We start from the raw sequence: 19830 nt of genomic DNA, 5'->3' as shown, positions 1-19830 counted from the left end.
GCGTGCATTCAAAAAATAAGTCCGAAGATTTTATGAATCGATATTGGGATTTTCAAATCCAGATCAATTTCAATCACAAAATTGTTGTTTTTTTTTTTTTTAACTCAGCCCTACAAATGAATGAGAAAAACCATTTGATAGGTTCCAGTTTCTCCTCTAAAAATAAAATGCACAAGTTTGTGGAGCCATTGGAGGCATGGGCGTTGATCATGCAACATGCTGGTTAAATGTACTTCCTTTACATAGCTCATTCGGGTTAGGGCCTTTTTTACAACTCAGATCATTGTCACATTTTTATCCACACATTCATTCAGGTCTTCCTTAATTTAGTCACTTAGCAAGACTCGCATCGCATGTGTGTGCTGTTTGTGGTTGAAACCAAAGAAAACATGATGGTTGTGCTTGCGTCGAGAGAGAGACCACATGTAAGCTGGTAGTCCGCCTTCCAGTACAATTGCGTGATATTGAATAGACTTGACAAATACGGAATGTGGCAACATCGTATAATTGAATACTCTCACAATATTGTGTAGTAGCCTTCACAGTGTTTACACTCTTACGTCTTACCCTTGCACTGTCCTTCTTTCAGTTTGGTTTTCTTGAATCACAGTCACAATAGCACTATACAACATCCCCACTCTGCACTCACCGCCTACCCTGCCGTTTGGTCTCTGCCCAAACGTCTAGCCATACACCACGAAATCGGAAATCCAGCTCTGCAAAGATACACTGATCATTTCCCCTCAGGCCAAAATTGGACTCAATCAGAGAAAAGCTGAAGACAGATGGGCAAGCTATGACAGATCCTTTCGACAGACGAACAACTGAGGTCAGCAGAAGACCAAACAGCTTCAGAGAGAGGAAGCGTCGAAGCAGCATCACCTATTGCGTGCGGCCTCTCCTCATTAGTTAACCTGTTAAGAATCCGTTACACGAACGCTTGCCAGCAGGACCACCGATGAGGACTTTCTTCCATTGGCCTCGCCGCTCTCGTTCAAGCTGTGAAAGATATTTAGTTTGATTTATTAACTAAATGTCCAGCGTCCTGACATTTGTTACCGTGTTGTTCATCTGCAATATTTATTAAACGCCACATGTGCGTATAGGCAGGCTAGCGCCTCTGCTCACATCCACATGTGCGCACACACACACCTGTGTAAACCCAAGGACCAGGCTGGCATGGTGAACGGAGAAGGAGAAGGGGGAGGGAGGGGGGGGGCACTTTTACTGGTGTGTGGTTTTGTTTGAAATCCACAGCTCTGTTTATTGTAATCAAAGTGCCCCCGTCTACTCCACTCCTTCTAAAGAGCCCACAGCCATACATCATCCTAATTAGTACTGAGGCAAGGGGCTGAGAGTCTTACAGTCAGTCGGGGTAGAGAAGGAGGAGGACAGAGGTCTAGCGTGTCCTGAGTGCGTCTTGAAAGAAAAGCCATGTTGCGGTACAGAGTGGTTTTCCTGACCTTAAGGAGGAGCCCCAGAGCTCCATCCTCCGGAGTCGACAGAAGTCCGAAACCACCCTGGACCCTTAACCAAACCAGGGTGGCTGATCCTGAATCTGTAATATTCTCAAAAATAAATTTTTATAGCTCCTTCTTCCTTCTGCGTGTTTGTGCTACCCTGCTGTTAGTGCTGGCAAAGGACGCCAGATAACACCAGGACAAGAAATCCACAAGATTTGAGAAGAAGTGCGAATCATCACTTCTCATAAGCCTTTGCTCCGTCTTCCCAGGTCGTGGCAAGAGTCCACAGACTGTTCACAAAGACCCTCCCCAACTACCATCTCTCTTTTTTCTCTTTTTTTTTCATATTTTCCTTCTCATTTTTTATTTTTTCTTTCAAATTACAGACTTTCAAATGTACGCTTCCTGTTAAATGCCCCGCAAAGCGTCTCCGCGGGATTATCAGGTATCGGGATAAAGCCCAGAGATGGTGTATCAAAGCATCTCCGAGCACACCACAATCCCACGTCCCCCCTTTCTTTGGCAAGTCGAAAAAAAAAAAAAAGCGCTCCAGTGTATTTTCAAAGCAGATTGATTTTCATCCGTGTCACCGCTCCAAATGAGCGCTATTTGAAGTGGTGGAGTGAGGACTGAGGTGCAGCAGGAGAGACCTACAGTTAGATGAAATTCATTTGAGGCTTGGGTTTCGGGTAATGGAGGCTTAATTTATTGGCTAACATTAAATGACACTTTAACCCCCGTCTGGCCCCCGGCTGCACCGTCTAGAACGCACAGCAGGTGACTGCCACTGCACAAGCAAACTACTGCGCCGCCAGTGCCGTCTGAAACACGATCAATACTGGGCTCCGCGAGCGGGTGCCGTATTACATACGTACAGAGACGCGTCGGTGGTCGGTGACTGCACACACACACTTTTATGAATGTACTGACACAATCATTACTGCGCACTCGGTCGCCCTTTAGCCCTCATCAAGACTGAAATAGAAGCGCTCTTGCCTCAGAGTGGAATGTAAAATACCACACTGCATAAATCAAAAGGGGCAAATCAGCCGCACACACATGACCCACTTCAGTGCAATGTTCCAATCTGTCCATCCAATCAGACTCCATCAATCCTGTTGAAAGCTAGACACACCACATCAACGGCAGGTTGAATCTCAGCCCTTCTTCCATATCAGTGTCCATCACTTGAACTCTGACTGAATATCACGGTGTCTGACTCGTATCCTCCTCCTCTTAAAGAAACTTTTTCTCCTCTGGCCAGCTTCCCATCATCTTCATACCCTGTTCTTACTTGGACGGACCACTGGGTGCCCTCAGAGAGCACTGGTCTGCAAACAGCCAGTGCTTGGAGTGGCTCTGGTTTTTACTAAATGCTGGAAAGTAATAAATCAACATATTGATAAAACTTAGCATCAACCAACCAAGTACCATCAGAATATGACATTGGGTAACAGTGATTAAGTGATTTAAAACTCAATTATTGAGTAGACTGCTGTGATAACTGACAACCAATAATTATTTAAATTCATAAGATTTTCACAAGAGGGTCAAAGTGATTTTTTTCTCCTGTCAGTGGTTTTAATGTTGTGGCTGATCAGTTTCTATCTGCAGCTGAAACCATCAGTTGATCTGCTACAGTAATTTATGGAGCTGTAATTGGCAACTGTTCTGAAAGCTGAATATTCGTTTCTGCTGCTAGAAATGCCAAACAAGCAAACTTAAGACCTTAACTTGTGTTTTAGGAAATTGTGCCGCAGCATTATTTTACATTTTAAAGACTAAACTAAGCACTTAATTATTTTACTATATGTCATTTGATATATAACAACGCAATTGTATTTTGAGATAACTCTTTGAGACAATGAGGAAAGGATATAAACATTAAACCTTTCCATCGTTTTATTCGTTCTTGTCTGACTGGAACTGAATTTTAATATTGTGTAATGGTAATATAACCCCCTAACGTTCCCAGCGTTTTGATTAGCAACGTTAACAGATTTATACATTAGAGGTATTTTAATTTTAATCACATGACGGTATTTCATGTAAGTAGTTACTCCACAAAATACCTGTCAGTTTCAGAAAGCTTAAGCTATAAATACAACTGCTTTTAAGTCAGTGTATCTGGTTAAAGAACGATACAAAAGAATGACCCCATTATTAATACACTTGGATTAAATAAACCACTTAAAACTTTTGCGTCTTCTCAGTCAATTTTTTTTTTTGCATTAGAAAAGGTCTTTTTTTTTATTCTAAGAGTGTGAAAGCCAATGTTTGGGTCCTTTATTGAAACCTATAAAATATAATAATAGGGAAACATCTCTGTGCATGACTGTGTAAAATTTAATCAGCATGCTCACTCTAGTGGTCCGGTGTGTTATTGATCAGTTACACCACATGTCAAGCCAAAGTGCATTTTATTCATCGTATAAAATAAATGACGCTGCCTGGCCCAGATCCGATTCTTAAAAATAAAAGGTTAGCAGTTGCAATACTTTTTTTTTTTTTTTTTTTTTTTTTTTAAAGTAAGGCCTGCTTGATGTATCGGCAGCTTTAAATCAAAGCAGTGAGCCCTCAGCTGTTCAGGGTCAAGGGAGAGCTATAAACTGACATGCAGGGATCAAACTTATCTAAACACTGCAGCGCCTGCCATGACATTTAGCAAATGAAATACACACAGTCTCAGAGGAGGCCAGCATCATTCTCCTGGCCCCCCTCCCCTCGCTGTCTATGAAGGTCTGAGGATGGAAAATGTGAATCCAGCGGGGAAGCATGAAGGTAGACGGCAGAATGTGTTGTCAAACATGACCCATCTGTCCTCCATGCTGAGTTATGGGACAGGGAGCTTTAATGGGACAATATGGGGAGACTGGAAATGTACAGTTCTGTCTTTTCTTTTTTTTTTTTTTCTCGCTGGAAGCGTCGTGGCGTTGAGATGACAGATGGTGCTATATCAGAGCTGGAGATGTTCCCTCACTAAAGACGTTGACCTCAATTCCCCTCCATCTCAATCTTTCTCTCGTTTTCCATTCTTCCTCCCATTTTTTTTGACATTCTTGTCACCCTTCTTCTCAGCTTACTTTTTTTCTAATTCTTCTTTTTTTGTGTGCTTTTTGATGAAGTGAAGTAATGAAAGGTTGAATGAGGTTCACCAAGAGTAACCTTGACCACTGCGGCTATTCATTAGCATGGCCCGCGTTCCCTTGTGAGGGGGAGGGGGGTCAAAAACTAATGGAAATAATGAAAAGACCCCCACACCCCCTCCACCAAAAGCACATGTTCCTGTCTTCCAGTGGATAAAGTGACATAGCATCCTACCTTACCCCAGCCTTAACCTCTTTAGCCCCCCTGCTTTTACCCCCGCCTCACCTCGGTTGCCTTATTCCCGCACCACGGGGGTCGTTCGTCAAACAAACTCTATTTTTTTTTCTCCTCCCAAGCTCTGTCATCATCTGACCAAGGAGTACACCCCGATTTTGGGGGGAGGCTTCCCAGTTCGGCTTATCTGTTAGGTGACGACAGCGCAGCCACAGAAATGATCCATGCCTCTCTTCACGCTTCTTCGCTACACTGCTTCTCGTTAAGTCAATCAGTGCTTTTCATTCAGCATCAGCAATGTAGCTTTAGTCTTCTCTCTCTCAATCATTTATCCTTGTATAACGGCTTTTCTTTAAGATGTTAAGTCAACCAATAATTCTTTGTTCTTTGCACTAAAATTACAGATGTGTGCAAGGTTCAAAATCTAGTTTATACTAAGACCCTTAATCTGCAAAACAAACAGGGCCATAGAAGTAGTGGTATAATACAATGCAGAGAAGCAAAATTAAAATATAATAAAGTAATTAAATCTAACATTCATTCCTGTAGCTGTAAGATGAAATAATCCGCGTTATGAGTCCTCAACTTTTAACTTTCAACTGCAGGATGTCCCACTCTTGGTCACAGTTCTTATAAAGAAAATCTGATGTGGGGATACTACTTTAGGTTTATGTCATGTTTTGATGTAGAAAACTAGAATACCAGACTAGATAAGTCATTGTCAGATCTGCTCAGCTTTAAAAATACTGACATGAAGGCTAACCTCCAAAGGTGTAGGAGCTCCAGGCTTCTTCTGCGAACGCCGCCAGCTGCTCCTTCTTTTCAGGATTTATGATTCTAATAATTCTTAGTTGTTGTTTTTAAACCAACTTGTTTCTTGCTTCTCCCTTTTAATGTTCAAGTCCTCGGTTATTTATCTGATTTTGACCCTGTAAAGCCAGGAAAGCCAAGTCCAAAACAGTTTACATGAGTTTTATATGTTGTTTTAAATAAAAACTGACCTTTATTTATGCTGAATAGAACATTTATCCAGATCTCCTCGAGGTTTTCTATTCACTAGGGCTGTAACTAAAAAGTTCTTCATTAAATCAAACCGTTATTATCCTGATTAATTCTTTGGACTGAAGTCACTGACGCTATGAGATTGCAACCGTCCAAAACACACATATTCAGTTCACAGTGATGAATCTTGATGAAGCTGATAAACTACTGTAATTATATGTAATGTAGGTTCTGATAAATCATTTTAGCTCCACATGTTATTATTCCTCAAATAATGCTTTTTTAAAAACAAGCTGTAGTGAAGCAAACAGTATTTAAAGATGTATATGCTCACAAATGCAAAGGACATGACTGCTGAGATGTTTCCAGTCCTCATACACTCTTTGTGTAGACGACACCAACTCCCGAGGCAGCCTCTGTACGGACAGATCTTCGTGTGGGACGGCTCGCTGCTCCTCTCCACGTCCAGGAGGAGAAGCATGAACGTCCATAAATCAGAGCGCAGACGGAGAAGCGTGGCCCGGGGCTTTAGAAGCCGAGTCACTCGCCTCGCAGCTACCAGACATTCATCACGAGGCACAGTCCAGCTTTAGTCCCACTGCTCCGGGACGCTCTCAACGCATCTCATTGTTTCCAAGTGGAACCGACTCTTTTCTTTTACTTACGTGAGTTTCTCCTTGGAAAACGATCTGGACAAACGGTAAATTTAATCAGAAGGTCCCGTGACAAAGTGTGACCCAGCCTCCCACTGAGGGGTACCTAGTTTAAGAGAGTATCAGCTTTCCTGGAACGATAAACCACAGTCAATAACCTTTTACAAAAGGACAATTGCACACTCATAACATTTCATAGACTTGCACTAAGCTGCACTTTATGTTCATTGTTAGAATATTTACCTTTTCTTGTCCATATTTTTTTACTTTAAGGGTGTTTTTTCTATTCATAAGTGTTATTTTAATGTCCACGTATTTATGTGTGCCTTTAAACCGGGGGTCTCTGCAAAATTTCTCATGATGACAATAATAATGGGACAGTCTGGGCGTTTTTTTGTTATTGTTGTTTTTTATTAGATCTCTCTCTTCTGTTGACAATTCACAATACACAGATTAGCCACAACTTTAAAACCACTGACAGAAGAAGTAAATGACATTGACCATCTTGTGACAATTCACTGTTTTCCTTTGAAACTTCCTGACCTGGCATTCATGTTATGCCCATTCAGTGAACTGCCCAGAGTAGTGAAAAAAAGAGTGGTTTGCATTCTAAAAGGATTGAATTTCTGTAGTTGCTTGCTTCCACCGTGGCCTCATGTAGACTAACCACAGTTTGAGTCAAGTTAGGTGAAGCTAGAAGAAATATGAATTAGACGTCTCGATGAACTCCTGGCAGCTGTGGCTGTTTGATCACTGTGCTTGCAGGACTAATCTACGCAGGGAAAGATAAAGAGAGGCAGCATTGCTGGGATTACTGAGACTGAATACATCATGAAAAGATACAAAAACATACATATCCTCTCCTTTCCCAAAAAAAAAAAAAAAATTGGCAAAGACGCCTTCAGTGCAGACCCTCTGCTTGGCATGACTGTTGCTTTCTATCAATGCATGCAATGAGACAAGGCTGAACTATGAATCATTATAAATCAAACCGATTCCAGTAGTATTTATGGCAGAACTGCCGGTGACCTCTTTCCTGAAGTATAAATCCAGCTAAAGCTTTTATCAGGTCATTCCTTAAAAAAAGAATCAACTATCCCTATCAGCATTGTTAATAGCTCATTCCTTTGTGAATGCTTTTGTGTAAGTGTTCTGTGTTCTTCCTCTGTTTAGTTGTCCAAGGAACTGGAAGGGAAATCGAGCAATGGAGAAATCCAAGAACTGCTGAAAATACTGGAAAAACCCTATGTTAAGGTGAGTTGGTTCCTTTTCTTCTTTTACAGTATTGAGACAAATTATAATCACACGTTCTCTAACAACCGCAGAATATCAGGTGGATATTGTAGCAGCGACTTTGAAGCGCACGTGCGTTTATCGCGCTCTACACAAAGATCCGGGACCTTTTTCTCGGCGTCTTGGCTGCAGCCGCTGTCCTCGTTAGCCCGATTCAGACAGCCTCAAAATAAATTTACACGTTTTTATTTTCTAACGCTTAACTCTGGCCATCCATCAGGCCCCTCCAGGTGTCTCGGCCAGACGGAGCTGCCTCCACGCAAGACGCAATATGCGCAGAGTTGGACGGGTTCATTTTTTAATGCGCTGTCGTCATGCTTATTTGGCCTCTGCCAGAAACAACAGCTCGCTATGAAGCCCCCCCCCTCCCCCCACCGCAGTACACACACATCCACAGTGCATACAAATATTCAATAACTCCTAGTGTCAAACGGCAGTGTAGTGAGGAGATGGGTTCCCAAATGAATCAGGCCCAGAAGTGGATTGTTGATTGTCTGCGCTAGTGATGATGATTCATTTCTTGAATTCTGCCAAAACAACTATATCAACCTGTTAAAAGACATAAAACCACTATTTGAAGGTACAGATGCACATAGCTTAGGGAAGCGTGACAAACTAGGTTCAAATGTCACCGGCAATAAAAACATACAATCACACTTGCAAATACATTGGAAGAACACTCACCTCTGACTATCCTGAAGACACATAGCTGGAATCTGTCAGGATTTTTTCTCTCCTACGTTGCCTCACAGGGACATTGTGATCTCTTTCGTCTTTGTCAACCCCAGAAGTGAAATGCGCCGGCAAATTATCGGCGCACTCGCCACGAGACATGCCGGTGTCAGAAATCCCCACGTTTATTATTTTAATAATGTTACGGCGGAGGAATTTGGCGTGGCAGAGAGGTCAATCCATCAAAGCACATCTTGCGAAAGTCATCAATCAGCTGATGAGCTGAAGGCAGGAGATGGGACCGAGGACCAGGTGCGCTGTCTCCGAGGTTTTTGGTGTCAAAAACCATCCTGTCCTCCTCAGTTGCTATAAAATGTGATATTTTTAGATCTGTCTGGGTGACATTTATATCGCCACCAGGTTGTGAGGCTAGATTTTTAGATTTGTTTGGCCTTGACAGTCCCAGCTCTCTCTGCAGCTTAAAGTTATAGCCACAGGAGGTGAATAGTTTCAGATAATGGTGTAATCGTAAAGTATAATCCAAGTGATGTTAAATCCAATGTGTTGTTGAGTTATATACTGTGTATAGTTTGATTAAGATTTAAGATGAAGACGACAAGGAAGGGTTTGACAGTCGAAGATTCACCGGATATCTTTGACTTTGTTCTTTCTGATTTTGAATTAACATCTGCCCTTGACATTTTGATTGTAAGTGTGAGTAAGCATTGAAATACGCCCCTATGTGCGTCCCCAAATGAGATCTGGTCTCAGTTTTGACTCTATATCCAAATAAACACCAACATCCTTTTGGGGCGGTAGAGTATTTTAACAGCGGCTGTCTCTAATGGATATCTACGTACCGCTCTTTCAGAACCACGAGTAGCGCTGTTGTGCGCCTTGACTTCACCACACGTGTTAAGTTGCTGTTCATTTATTGATCGCCGCCCTGCATCCCAGACATCTGCCAAATGTAGTCAGAGATCGGATCTCTCAAATGCGTCCTCAGTGCTCCCTGGATGTGTTCACACCTGCACTTTAAGCTGGTCCCTTGTGATCTGATTCCCCAGGATGGATGTTAATGCAAGATCTGAGCAGGCCTTGAGTTTAAAGAACTCAAACTTGAAACCTTCAACCTAAGAGGGCAACCTAATTATCTCGGATTACTTTCACTCGCCAAACTAAATTACCAGATGGGAAATCCCATCTATTAACAAGAACCGGTGGGTTTAAACCTATAATGAAATAACCTCTTATGGCAGTTTGCATTAAAACAAAGTAAATGTGACTTTTTCATCTTGTGAAAACATTAGTACCTCTGCAGTTGTAAATCCTATTTTCTGTCCTGTCCTATCAGCCTCAACAACATTTAATTGTTTTCTCTCCGTCTGTTTGCTTTCTCTACTCACTCCTGTCACTCTGCTCTCCCACCACCTCCAAACACCGACCTCAGCTCCAGTGCAGAACGAGGTCAGCCAAACAATTCCGCACCAAACAATGGAAAATATTCGGCTACTGCTTCCTCTACTGCAGGCCGGAGCACCTTGGCAGGCAGCTCGGCAGCAGAAGCCAAGGGAGACAACCTACAGTGCAATGGCATTTTATCACTGAAGCAGGATTACAGCCAGCTATTTTTGAAATATTATGTGGCTCTGAGATGCCACAAAAAATATATTAGAACACATCCAAGCAGTATTTGAACCTGCTCATTTAGGCCTTGATGTACAATGCTACAAGTGGCTCTTTTCTCTTAGAGAATGATCCAAGCAGCTGTCAGTGCTCTGTTCAAACAGAGGTGGACTCCAACATTCTGCGCCTTGACATGCGGAGCGTTCTTACATTCAGTATATCTTCATTTACATTGCAGTATGTTCCTCTAATGATGTGGTTGAAAACAATGATGCCAGACATTTTTTTTTTTTTGTGGTCACATCTGAATTTGTCAAATTGACCGATTGACGTCCAACACACACTTCCAAACCTCTTGTGTGTTGGTAGAAGTCCATCACCGTGTTATTGAGCGCCTGGGCTCTTAGCCGCCTGGCTAAACACTCGGGCTGGCTACATCTGGAACATTCGGTCAACAATAGATTAGTTCCAGTGTCTCGGTTTTGAAGGGGGAGTTTTGACTGCATCATATTAAGGTGTGCAGGCATTTTCTTGACATTGTTTCTCAAAAGTTAAGCAACATGTGGGCTTCAAAAATCAAGTATTAAAACTTCTTTCTGTCTGTGTCTTTCTGTCTCCATCTGTCCTCCAGGGCACTTGATACCGTACCAGCCAGGCCCGGTGTAAATCACGGGGGCTGCTGGTGTAAAACACAAGCAGATGGCTGCTGCCTTTGAATGGCGTCTCTGTGCGATAGTAACTGTATCACTCTTAATTATGGCTGAAATGATCCATTCCAAGGGTGGGGATATAAATCAGGCTCTTTTAAAACTCCCCTCTCTTCTTCTCTTCCCTTCTCTTTCCCCCTTTTTTTTGCCACAGACTTTCTCTCTTTTTACGATTTACACATGAGAAAACAACTTTCGCCCATATTAGCCCCCCTCAGCTAGACTAATATTGATGGTGATGAAAGTGCCAATTATGATGGCCGCCTGTTTCCGCCGGCGTCTGTTACCCAAGTTTGTTACTGCACACTTGCAGCATGTATTTGACTCGGGGCAGCGCGCGCTAAGGTTCAAGGCTTACAGAAGGTGGGTGTGAAAGTCATATCCGAGCTGGGCCTACAGCGGTGCCTCCGAGGTAGAGCGTTCACAGCGGGGTCCCTCCCGCCTTAGTTACCTTGCACCAATCCTGCGCCGTTGGCTGAAAAACGAGTGGGCCCAGCGACAGGGCCGGGGGCTTTAATGAGAGGCCAATGCCAGGAATGTACAGGCAGGTTTATTTAGTCAAGCTCAGTGATCTGTTTTTCTAGGATCCCTATTATGCCTAATGAACACAAACACACGAACCGAGAAAGACCGGGATGCCTGGAAAACAAGGGTTTGGTCTTGCCTCCCTTCAGCTCGCTTTCCACACTCTCCTTTCTGCTTTCCTCTTTAGGCTTCAGCTGCAGGGCCTTTACAAGGATATAACTCTAGATTTGATTAGGAGGCTAATACACCAACACTGAGGCATAACAAGACCCACTGACTCATATCAGCCCAGGAAGAAAGTTTCCAAGTTGTGTGTGTGTGTGTTAAACATTTGTACCTGTGTTGCTGTACTCCCATGTCAACGGTCACCAGCCAGGGCATGTACCATGTGCTACCTATTAGCTTGCAGCTGTTATTGCTGCTTCCTAGAGAGTTTTTACAAGGAATTAGCAGCGGCTCTGTTACGGGTTGTTAGGCACGGCCTTAGGGGAGGATGTGGCAGCGGGGTTCGATGCCAGATTCAAGGAAGTGCCATCAACGAGAGGACGCTCCCAGGTCATGATATTAGGCCTGATGGATGGAGTTCAGAGGAAACAGAAACTGCCAGGTTAGTGGGGGAAAGGTTGAGTTGAGAGGGTTCTGCCAACTTTTATCTCCGCAACAACAAGAGTTTCCTCTTCTTCCTCTTTCCTCTTTCTCTAAAATCATTCGGTGTAATCAATTTAACTTCAAATTTTGAAGTTTTCTGAAGATTGAGGTTAGACTGCTGTTGACCCAGGAGAAGAAAACCAAAAAGTTAAATTCTGTTCATACGTTATTAACCACAACTGGCAGTATATCTGTAGAGTAGAGACTGTAATTACCACATATCCAGCTTAAAAGAGAAGATAAAAATTTGCCAGTCATGCCAAGAATGGATTTGTAAATATTAATGTGCCAGTGACTTGGGTATATAAAGCAGCCTATTTCACTTTAGAATATAACACACAATGGTGAGTACGAGATCCACGGATGTGATGACTCTCAGAGCCCCATCGTAAATTAGAATTAAGCAGCGTCAGTGTTAAATGTGGGATGTCAAAAACACGTCAAAATAGTTATTGATCAATTTGGAGGACTAATTCTTCAGTGTCCACAGAGCGCTGTACTTAGGCTTCTTGGGCATCAAGCCCACATGGTCATCACCCCGCTGAGAGCCTGAGAGACGCCCGACTGACCCTCATGTTTTTGCAACCAAGATCCAGTGACTGACAGTCAAACACCATAAAGAGAGCCACAATACCACATGTAACCAGCCTCAAACTTTAAAAAAAAACAAAAAAAAAAACATATATGTATTTCTTTTTCAGATTCACTGTTAGCCACTGGCTAACTTTCACCATAGGATATTTTTGGAATTTGCTACAGTGCCAAATTCAAACAAGATTTTTCTATTTCTTGTGGGAGGAAAAAAAAAAAAAAGGGAAAATAAGAAAAATAGTATAAAATGTGACTTTGCTGGCGTAAAATTACTGATCTCAACACAATATTGTGGAAGCTGCAACTGCAAACTCTCCATCCAGGCCTTAATACGGAGATACTAACATCATTTACATATCATATCTGCTACAGGTTTTCCCGTCCAGATTTCATCTGTTGTCCTCATCTGCAAACAGTTTTGGTTTCTACTTTTCCAGGAGAACATTTCAATAGCATAATGACAACATCCCCCGAAATACAATACAACACAAACCGTGTGTTTATGTATGAGGCAGATGAAAACCAGGAACACGTTGTTAGCCCTGTTCTGAGAAATGTAAAATTGTAAGCCAGGAGGATTTGTGTGAAAAATGCATGAAAGATAATACCGAAGATGACCAAACAAGAAGAAGAGGAAGGAGAAGATGAATAGCATTTGAAAGAAGTTTGGATGAGAAAAACAAACATTTTGGGGAGGAAAGGTGAGCAAGAGAGAAATGTGGAATTAAATGTGGGCTCTGCTGGGGATTTGAGTCAGATTTTATTTAGATTTTATTTATTTCTGCTCCGGCCTGCAACTTTCCACTGGGTTAGTTGAGACCTGGAACCTCGTTTAGGGTTATTATCAATTTTAGGGTCAGGAAATGCATTATAAGTTGGACAGCACTTTTTAGCTGCGTCCATTGCTTCTATATTTTATAATAAAAACGTACCCGCCAAAGTCCAGCTGAACATCTAACACAGTTAGATGGTCAGACAGCCAATTTATAAGATTTTTTTTTTTTTATATAAACCAGTTAATTTAGTGATAGATATTTACAATTTTTGTTTCTTTTTCGTCGGTCTTAAGCATGTGTCTTTAACTGTCTGAGGTCTTGGCTTCTTTCTAGTGATATTACCATATTCCTAGATTCATGGCTGCATTAACTATTGTACAATGAAGACATGATAGGAAAGTAGAGGAAAGAGTGGATGAGTGTGGTGTACACCAATTAGCCACAACATTATGACCACTGACAGCAGAAGTAAATAACATTAGGCCATCTTGTGCAACACAATGTTCTGCTGGGAAACATTTGGACCTGGCATTCATGTGGATGTTACTTGTGGATGTAGCACCCACCTAGACCAGACCAGACACCCCCACCCCATAGCAATGACACTCCTTGATAGCAGGATGCAGACACAGGCATAAACACAAAAACGCTCGCTTGGGGCTGATCCTGGTCAGAAAATCCCACAGCAACACATTATTTTCAGTATGACAGTGGTATTAGACATTAGATGATAGTAGCACCCACCTAGACCAGACCCGACACCCATACCCCATAGCAATGGTGACAATAGCATAAGGTGTTACAACTGTCACAACTGTTTTGGAGGCACAAGGGACACCTACACAATATTAGGTCATAATGTTATGCTTGTACATTAAAAGGTCTTTATTGGTGATGGTTTTACTTTCATTCTCTGGGCCAAAGGCCCCATGAGTACAGTGTTATAAACATAGGTAGGAGTCATAACTAAAACTACAAAAGACCTTGAGTTGTACTGAGTTGGAATAATTTCTTATGGTCGCCGTCATGGGAGGATAAATTGAACAACGTCTTAACAGGTATACACGATACAAACTCTGTGTGTATGTTGGTCAGCTTGCCTCTCTCTGTGGATCCTGGACACAGAGCTCCACTTGTGTCTCCTCCTCTCATCTGCTCCCAGTTAGCAACATCTTGAATGCTGTACTGCAGCATGCTCCCATGTCATAAAACACACTGCTCCTCTTCTCACCATATCCTTCTCTCTCTCTCTCCCCCTTTGTCTGGCACATAGGGTGGAAGATGTTTTTCTCACTTTTCTCTCCCCTCCTCGACCACGGAAAAAGCAGCACGCGTCCAGCTGCATCTCGGTCCGCACACGCAGTCGTTAAATAGTTTGAAAAATGAACGTCTCAATGGCATCATTCTTGTCTGCGTCCCGTCTCTTTTTATGTCTGCTCGTGAACGTGTGAAATATCTGAGGCGGCCGAGAACTTCATTACTTTGAGCTTGCCGCCACGCGGTGTAGAACATCGCTTCCCTCAGTGTTCACCCGCTTGCTCTGGAAAACTGCCGGCGCTGAAGACCTTGGCCGAGGTTGCCCTCCCGCCCTTCCACTCTCAGCTCCCTGCAAGCAATGGTCCATTGCGAGAGCTGGTTGCCTTTAATCAGGGAGATGTATGGAGGGAGAGCATGGACCTAATGACAATTAACGCATGCAGCTACAAGTTCTGGCTCTGAACAGGTTCATATCCATCACCCAGAACCTGAGGGAGACACCCCAATTCATAACCATACTCCCTGCACTCTGCATTTTCTCTGTCCTGCACAAAGAAACCAAATGATAGATAGATCTTTTAACAACATGCATTGCTCTACTTTATTCAGCTAATTATGCTGAGGTTAAGTTGAGGCCTTTATGTTTTGACTAATGCTTATTGTTTTCCTTCTTCTAGAGCCTTCTGTCCGTCCATGACACAGTTGCCCAGAAGAGTTACGATCCTGAACTACCTCCACTGCCTGAAGACATAAGTGACAACGAGGATTCTGTGAAAATAATAAGACTGGTCAAAAATAAGGAGCCTCTTGTAAGTACCTTTGACAGTCATCTTGTGAGTATATTTATAGTGTCCGTCAGCTTCCGCTAGTCTGAAAGATGTTTTTTGAGGAAATTAACAGAAGGTGAAAAGGTAAAGTCATCTACTATGGTTTGTAACTTGGTTTGTAACACCTCGGTATCGGACCAGATAACACTGTACATTGTTTGTCACATATTGTTATCCTCCTCTCTTCTACTTTTAGTTTTCAATGTAGGTATAAAAATACCTTGATCAAATTACACCGACAAACCACATCAATGTAACCATTGATATGAGAAATGAATAACATTGACCAGGACTGCGAGAGCTGCTCACTCAGATCTCAAAACAAAGCAAAGTTTTGATCCACTCCCATCAGTCTTGCTGTTGATCTTCCCAACACCGATCTGTGAAGTGCAGAGATGTGAACTGTGCGACTGTGTTTATATACAGCTATATAAACACAGCGATATGGCGCACTTTTTTATTGGTTGTGGCAGCGGTCGGACATTTTCCAATCCGCGCTGAATTTATATACTTTGCAAAAGGGACAAAGTTGTAATGCACAGACCAACAATGGTAACATTCGACTCGCTGATGACCATGCTGTCCATTGTTTACCCCACAGTGTTCCGGCGTACATAAATGTGTAATACTGACGTTGTTAACGAGATAACGCATGAGTGGGAGGAGAAAAAAAAACAGGCATACATGCAGGCACCTCTCATAGCGGGAGAATACCAAGACAGATCGATCCTGGTGAGAAAATCTTGCAGCAATGCACTATTAGCAATGACAACAACAGCGCAAGGTGTTGACCTAGCCTTCAAATTCACTAGATACCAAACTGATCAAGTATCTGTGGGATGATCCACAACCCCTCCCCTCAACCCATAGGACCCAAAGACCCCTACTAACAGGAACCCCTCAGAACACCCATGTCCATTCTCTGATCAGTCACAATTGTTTTTGAGGCACAGGGGAGGCCTACACAATATTAGGAAGGTGGTCATAATGTTATGCCTGATGAGTGTATCCTCATCATAAATTAAATGGTGAACATGTTTTTGCTGTTCTCTAGGCTTTCTTTGCTAAATCCTGAATATCCAACTTCCTGCCTCTTGTGTCAAAGCAGTATTCACACCATACCATAAGCCAAGCTAATACCATACACGCTTTTGAGGTACTTCCCTGTGGGAATCCAACCCACAACCTTGAAGTTGTAAGCACACCAAAACCAACCACAATTACCCTGCTCTTGGCCGTGAGTATTTTCAGCCAGTCTAGGTTCCATGTCTGTGAATGGCTTCCTCGTCTATCCCGGTCAGTGTTGCTCTCTCATTGTGACATGCCTCTCTTGTCCATCTCACCGTCCCAGACGTCAACAACCACCCATAAGTCTCGGCCTCCAGCCCCAACTGTACTTTTACTTCTTGGCCCTGCATTCTTCTTGTCACTCCACCCCTCGGCATCCTGGGTGTCTGCGTCGTCTGATGGCTGCCATTCCAAGCATTCCCCAGGCCCTTTTAGCACAAAAAGGTTTCTGTAAAACTACCAAAGCAAATTGGAGCTGGTTTTAATTGCAACACATACCTTTATTTTTTATTTCTTTCCTGATTATCCTCATTACGTCTTTGCTGTAATTCCCAATTTTACAAACTTGACCTCAATGTCCTGCAACACGTAAACACTCCTCAACACATGGCCTGTCAACGACCTTCATCCGTCTTCGCAGCACTTTGTTGTGTGCCATAGCCCTGCCCATCTTTGATCTTTGCCGGACATGCGCTTGCCCCAACCAGCTCTATTTTCACATTGTGGTTTTAACCCTGACCACCATCTTGGCTCCAGGCCGGCGCACTCCTCTCACCACACCCTGGGGGAAGGAGAACACACCTAAGCCATTTTTGGGTTCCTGCCTGTTGCATGTTCCTCAAGCGCTGCTTAAACGTAATAATGTGGCTTGGAGGAATTCTCGCTTTTTCTCTTGCAACGCGCATTGTCGCGAGCACTTCCTGCCCGGGCCTCTCTTGAGCATGATGTTGGATCACATTCCCTAAAACCATAATGTGATTTACACCCGCCCCGGTCAGCGTAACCATCTAGCTGGTGTTATTCCATTACACAACGTGATGCTTTTTGGTCTTAAGTGATTTGGCTCCTGAGAACATCTGAAACGCACATTTACAACGTGTGATATTGTGTATTACTGCACAACACAGAAGGCGTTAATTGTGTAGAATATGCATTATTTTTACAGTTTTAGTTTATAGGCTGAGGGTGCATTTTGGTTATTGTGTTTTTCAAAGTGACTGTATCCAAAAAGAGAAGGTGCTGTGCCTCCACTGTTTTTATGGGTCAGTACTAGGTCAGTTTTTATAAATACTCCTCTAATTTAAAAGAGGTTTCATTCGATGTGGCTCTTTAAATTTGACATTTCCACAGCATCACCACAATATTCTTGCAATGGCAGCTCAGTTTTCTACCATTATATTTAATTATGTTCACTCCCTACGGGCTTTGAAGCAAAACAGGCTACACAGTAAGATTTATAGCAGGAAAGCAGGTCATTACTGTATAACCTCCCACTTGTTTTAGATAAAAACACCTTTCAAAATAATAATAACAGTACTCCAATATGCCATTGCAATTAATACCACGGTAGCAAGGGAATCAAAATCAAGCGCTGCAATGTCTTCATACTCAGTGGAGGCAAATGCTGCCAAGCTGTGCCCTAAAGACCCACAGGGATCAGTTACTGCCCATAATCTCCTACGGCTATAATTTAGGCCTGACCATGGTGTGGACAACAGCGGGATTGTACTGCAGGGCACACTGTTCATGTGAATGCATGAAAGAAAATTTGGTTGCTGCTGTTGTGGTGAGAAGAAATGATGGTTTTTGTATTTGCTCTGCGGGCACAAAGAAAAAGTGGCAACTTGAGCCACCTTTGAAAATTACAACAAGACTCTGACAGCGTCTTCCATCATGTTGTACGGTCAGACCTGGGACTCCGCTCCGTCCTGAGACCCATGAGGAATTATTTTGTCCCAAGAGAGTAAGACTTGCATTCATCAAATGGTTCCTTTGGGAATGGAGCAAAGAGCTGGATCAGTTTTTCTAGGAAAAGTCATTTTATCAAAGACTCCTAGATACTGCTGTTTATCAGGTAGGAGTTGTATGAAATCAGACATCAGTCGACTACCGTCAAATATTATTGACCTGAATAACCTGAATGAGAACAGACAGTGTGTGCTGTAGATATGTATAACCAGTATAAACACAGGTTGCAACTTAGCACCATCAGTAGCATTTCATAGGACTCCACAGCGTGTTGTTGGATGGAATAGTGTAGCCGGTATTTTTCTGAAGCCTTCTCCTTGTACTGCAGCTAAAGGTCTCTTAACTTTATCAAACAGTTGATGTGCAGCCTCCTTCCCTCTGTCACCACAGGACATTTGGTGAAGTTGTTAATTGGCTACTGTCCAGAGGATTTGGACAATTCCTCTACGAGCATTAGCAGATGACTTTTCAATATGAGTGCGCATTGCAGTTGTAGTTTTGTTGTATTTCAGGACCGACATATCACAGTAGTATATGGGCTAGACATGAACCACTGCTGCGTGGTGACACTTAACGTGTTATGGCATTAGTGGACTAGTCTATACAACCTCTAGTAGCTACAGTCATTTTATCTTCGTTATCTTAATGCACATAAGCCATTTCAAAAATTTTCAAACAAGAGTTGCAGCACAAAGAAGTGAAACCAATTAAACCCACTTTTAGCTCCACAGCCTTCATGACAAACATGTCATGGATGTGTTTGTCATGGGTTTCACAACTGAGCACCCATACAAGAAAGCAGAAGAAAGAAGTGTGGAGCAAAGAAGTGTTATTTACTCTGTAGTGTATGTGTTTAAATACTGACATAAATCAAAACTTAGCACTAAGTGGCAAATATCCATCCTAAAAATCTTCTATTACTTTGTGAAGGTTCTCAGTTTTTGAGTTGGACAGTGAATGCTTCTACCCATCTACCTCAGGCCCCTTCACTGTCTCCTGTATGTCGGTAAAGTGGAACTGACCCTAATGAACAGTTAAATTTCACATTGGGGAAGCAGCCAGCAGGTCCGGTGTGCGTGGTGAAGTCACAGCCACTCCAGTAACCAATAAAAAACCCTCTAATTGTGCAGGGTCCGCATTTCACTGCCGCACCAAATTGATTTGGATGTGCCCTTTAACTCGCAATTTCACATAATCAGCCTGAAATTCTCAAACTTGACATCATAACAACGAGGTTGTACAATATCTCATTTCCTTTCCGTCTCGCCTTACTTTGCGCTCTTTTATTTTCTGTTTCACTTTTCATCTCGCTTCCTCTCGTCGTACAGTTCTGGACGATCTCGGCGGCAGAGCTGCAGCTAGCACGCAGGCCTCGTTCCTTTTGAATCATCCATTAAGTTAATTGTGATTAGTTGAGAGGATTGTGTTCAGTA

At 42.7% G+C, this 19830-nt stretch overlaps 1 protein-coding gene across 1 annotated transcript in view; it reads left to right on the top strand.

Moving 5' to 3' along the window:
* odad2 (outer dynein arm docking complex subunit 2) overlaps positions 1 to 19830 on the top strand; it is a 185183-nt gene that overhangs the window by 58600 nt on the left and 106753 nt on the right. The window contains exons 5-6 of the mRNA XM_047568767.1: positions 7613 to 7693; positions 15212 to 15343. Of these exons, the coding sequence (XP_047424723.1) occupies positions 7613 to 7693; positions 15212 to 15343 (213 nt within the window). The remainder of the gene's footprint in view (positions 1 to 7612; positions 7694 to 15211; positions 15344 to 19830) is intronic.

The sequence above is a fragment of the Mugil cephalus genome, chromosome 18, assembly GCF_022458985.1.
Source record: "Mugil cephalus isolate CIBA_MC_2020 chromosome 18, CIBA_Mcephalus_1.1, whole genome shotgun sequence".
NCBI lineage: Eukaryota > Metazoa > Chordata > Actinopteri > Mugiliformes > Mugilidae > Mugil > Mugil cephalus.
This window is presented reverse-complemented; position numbering and strand designations above follow the sequence as displayed.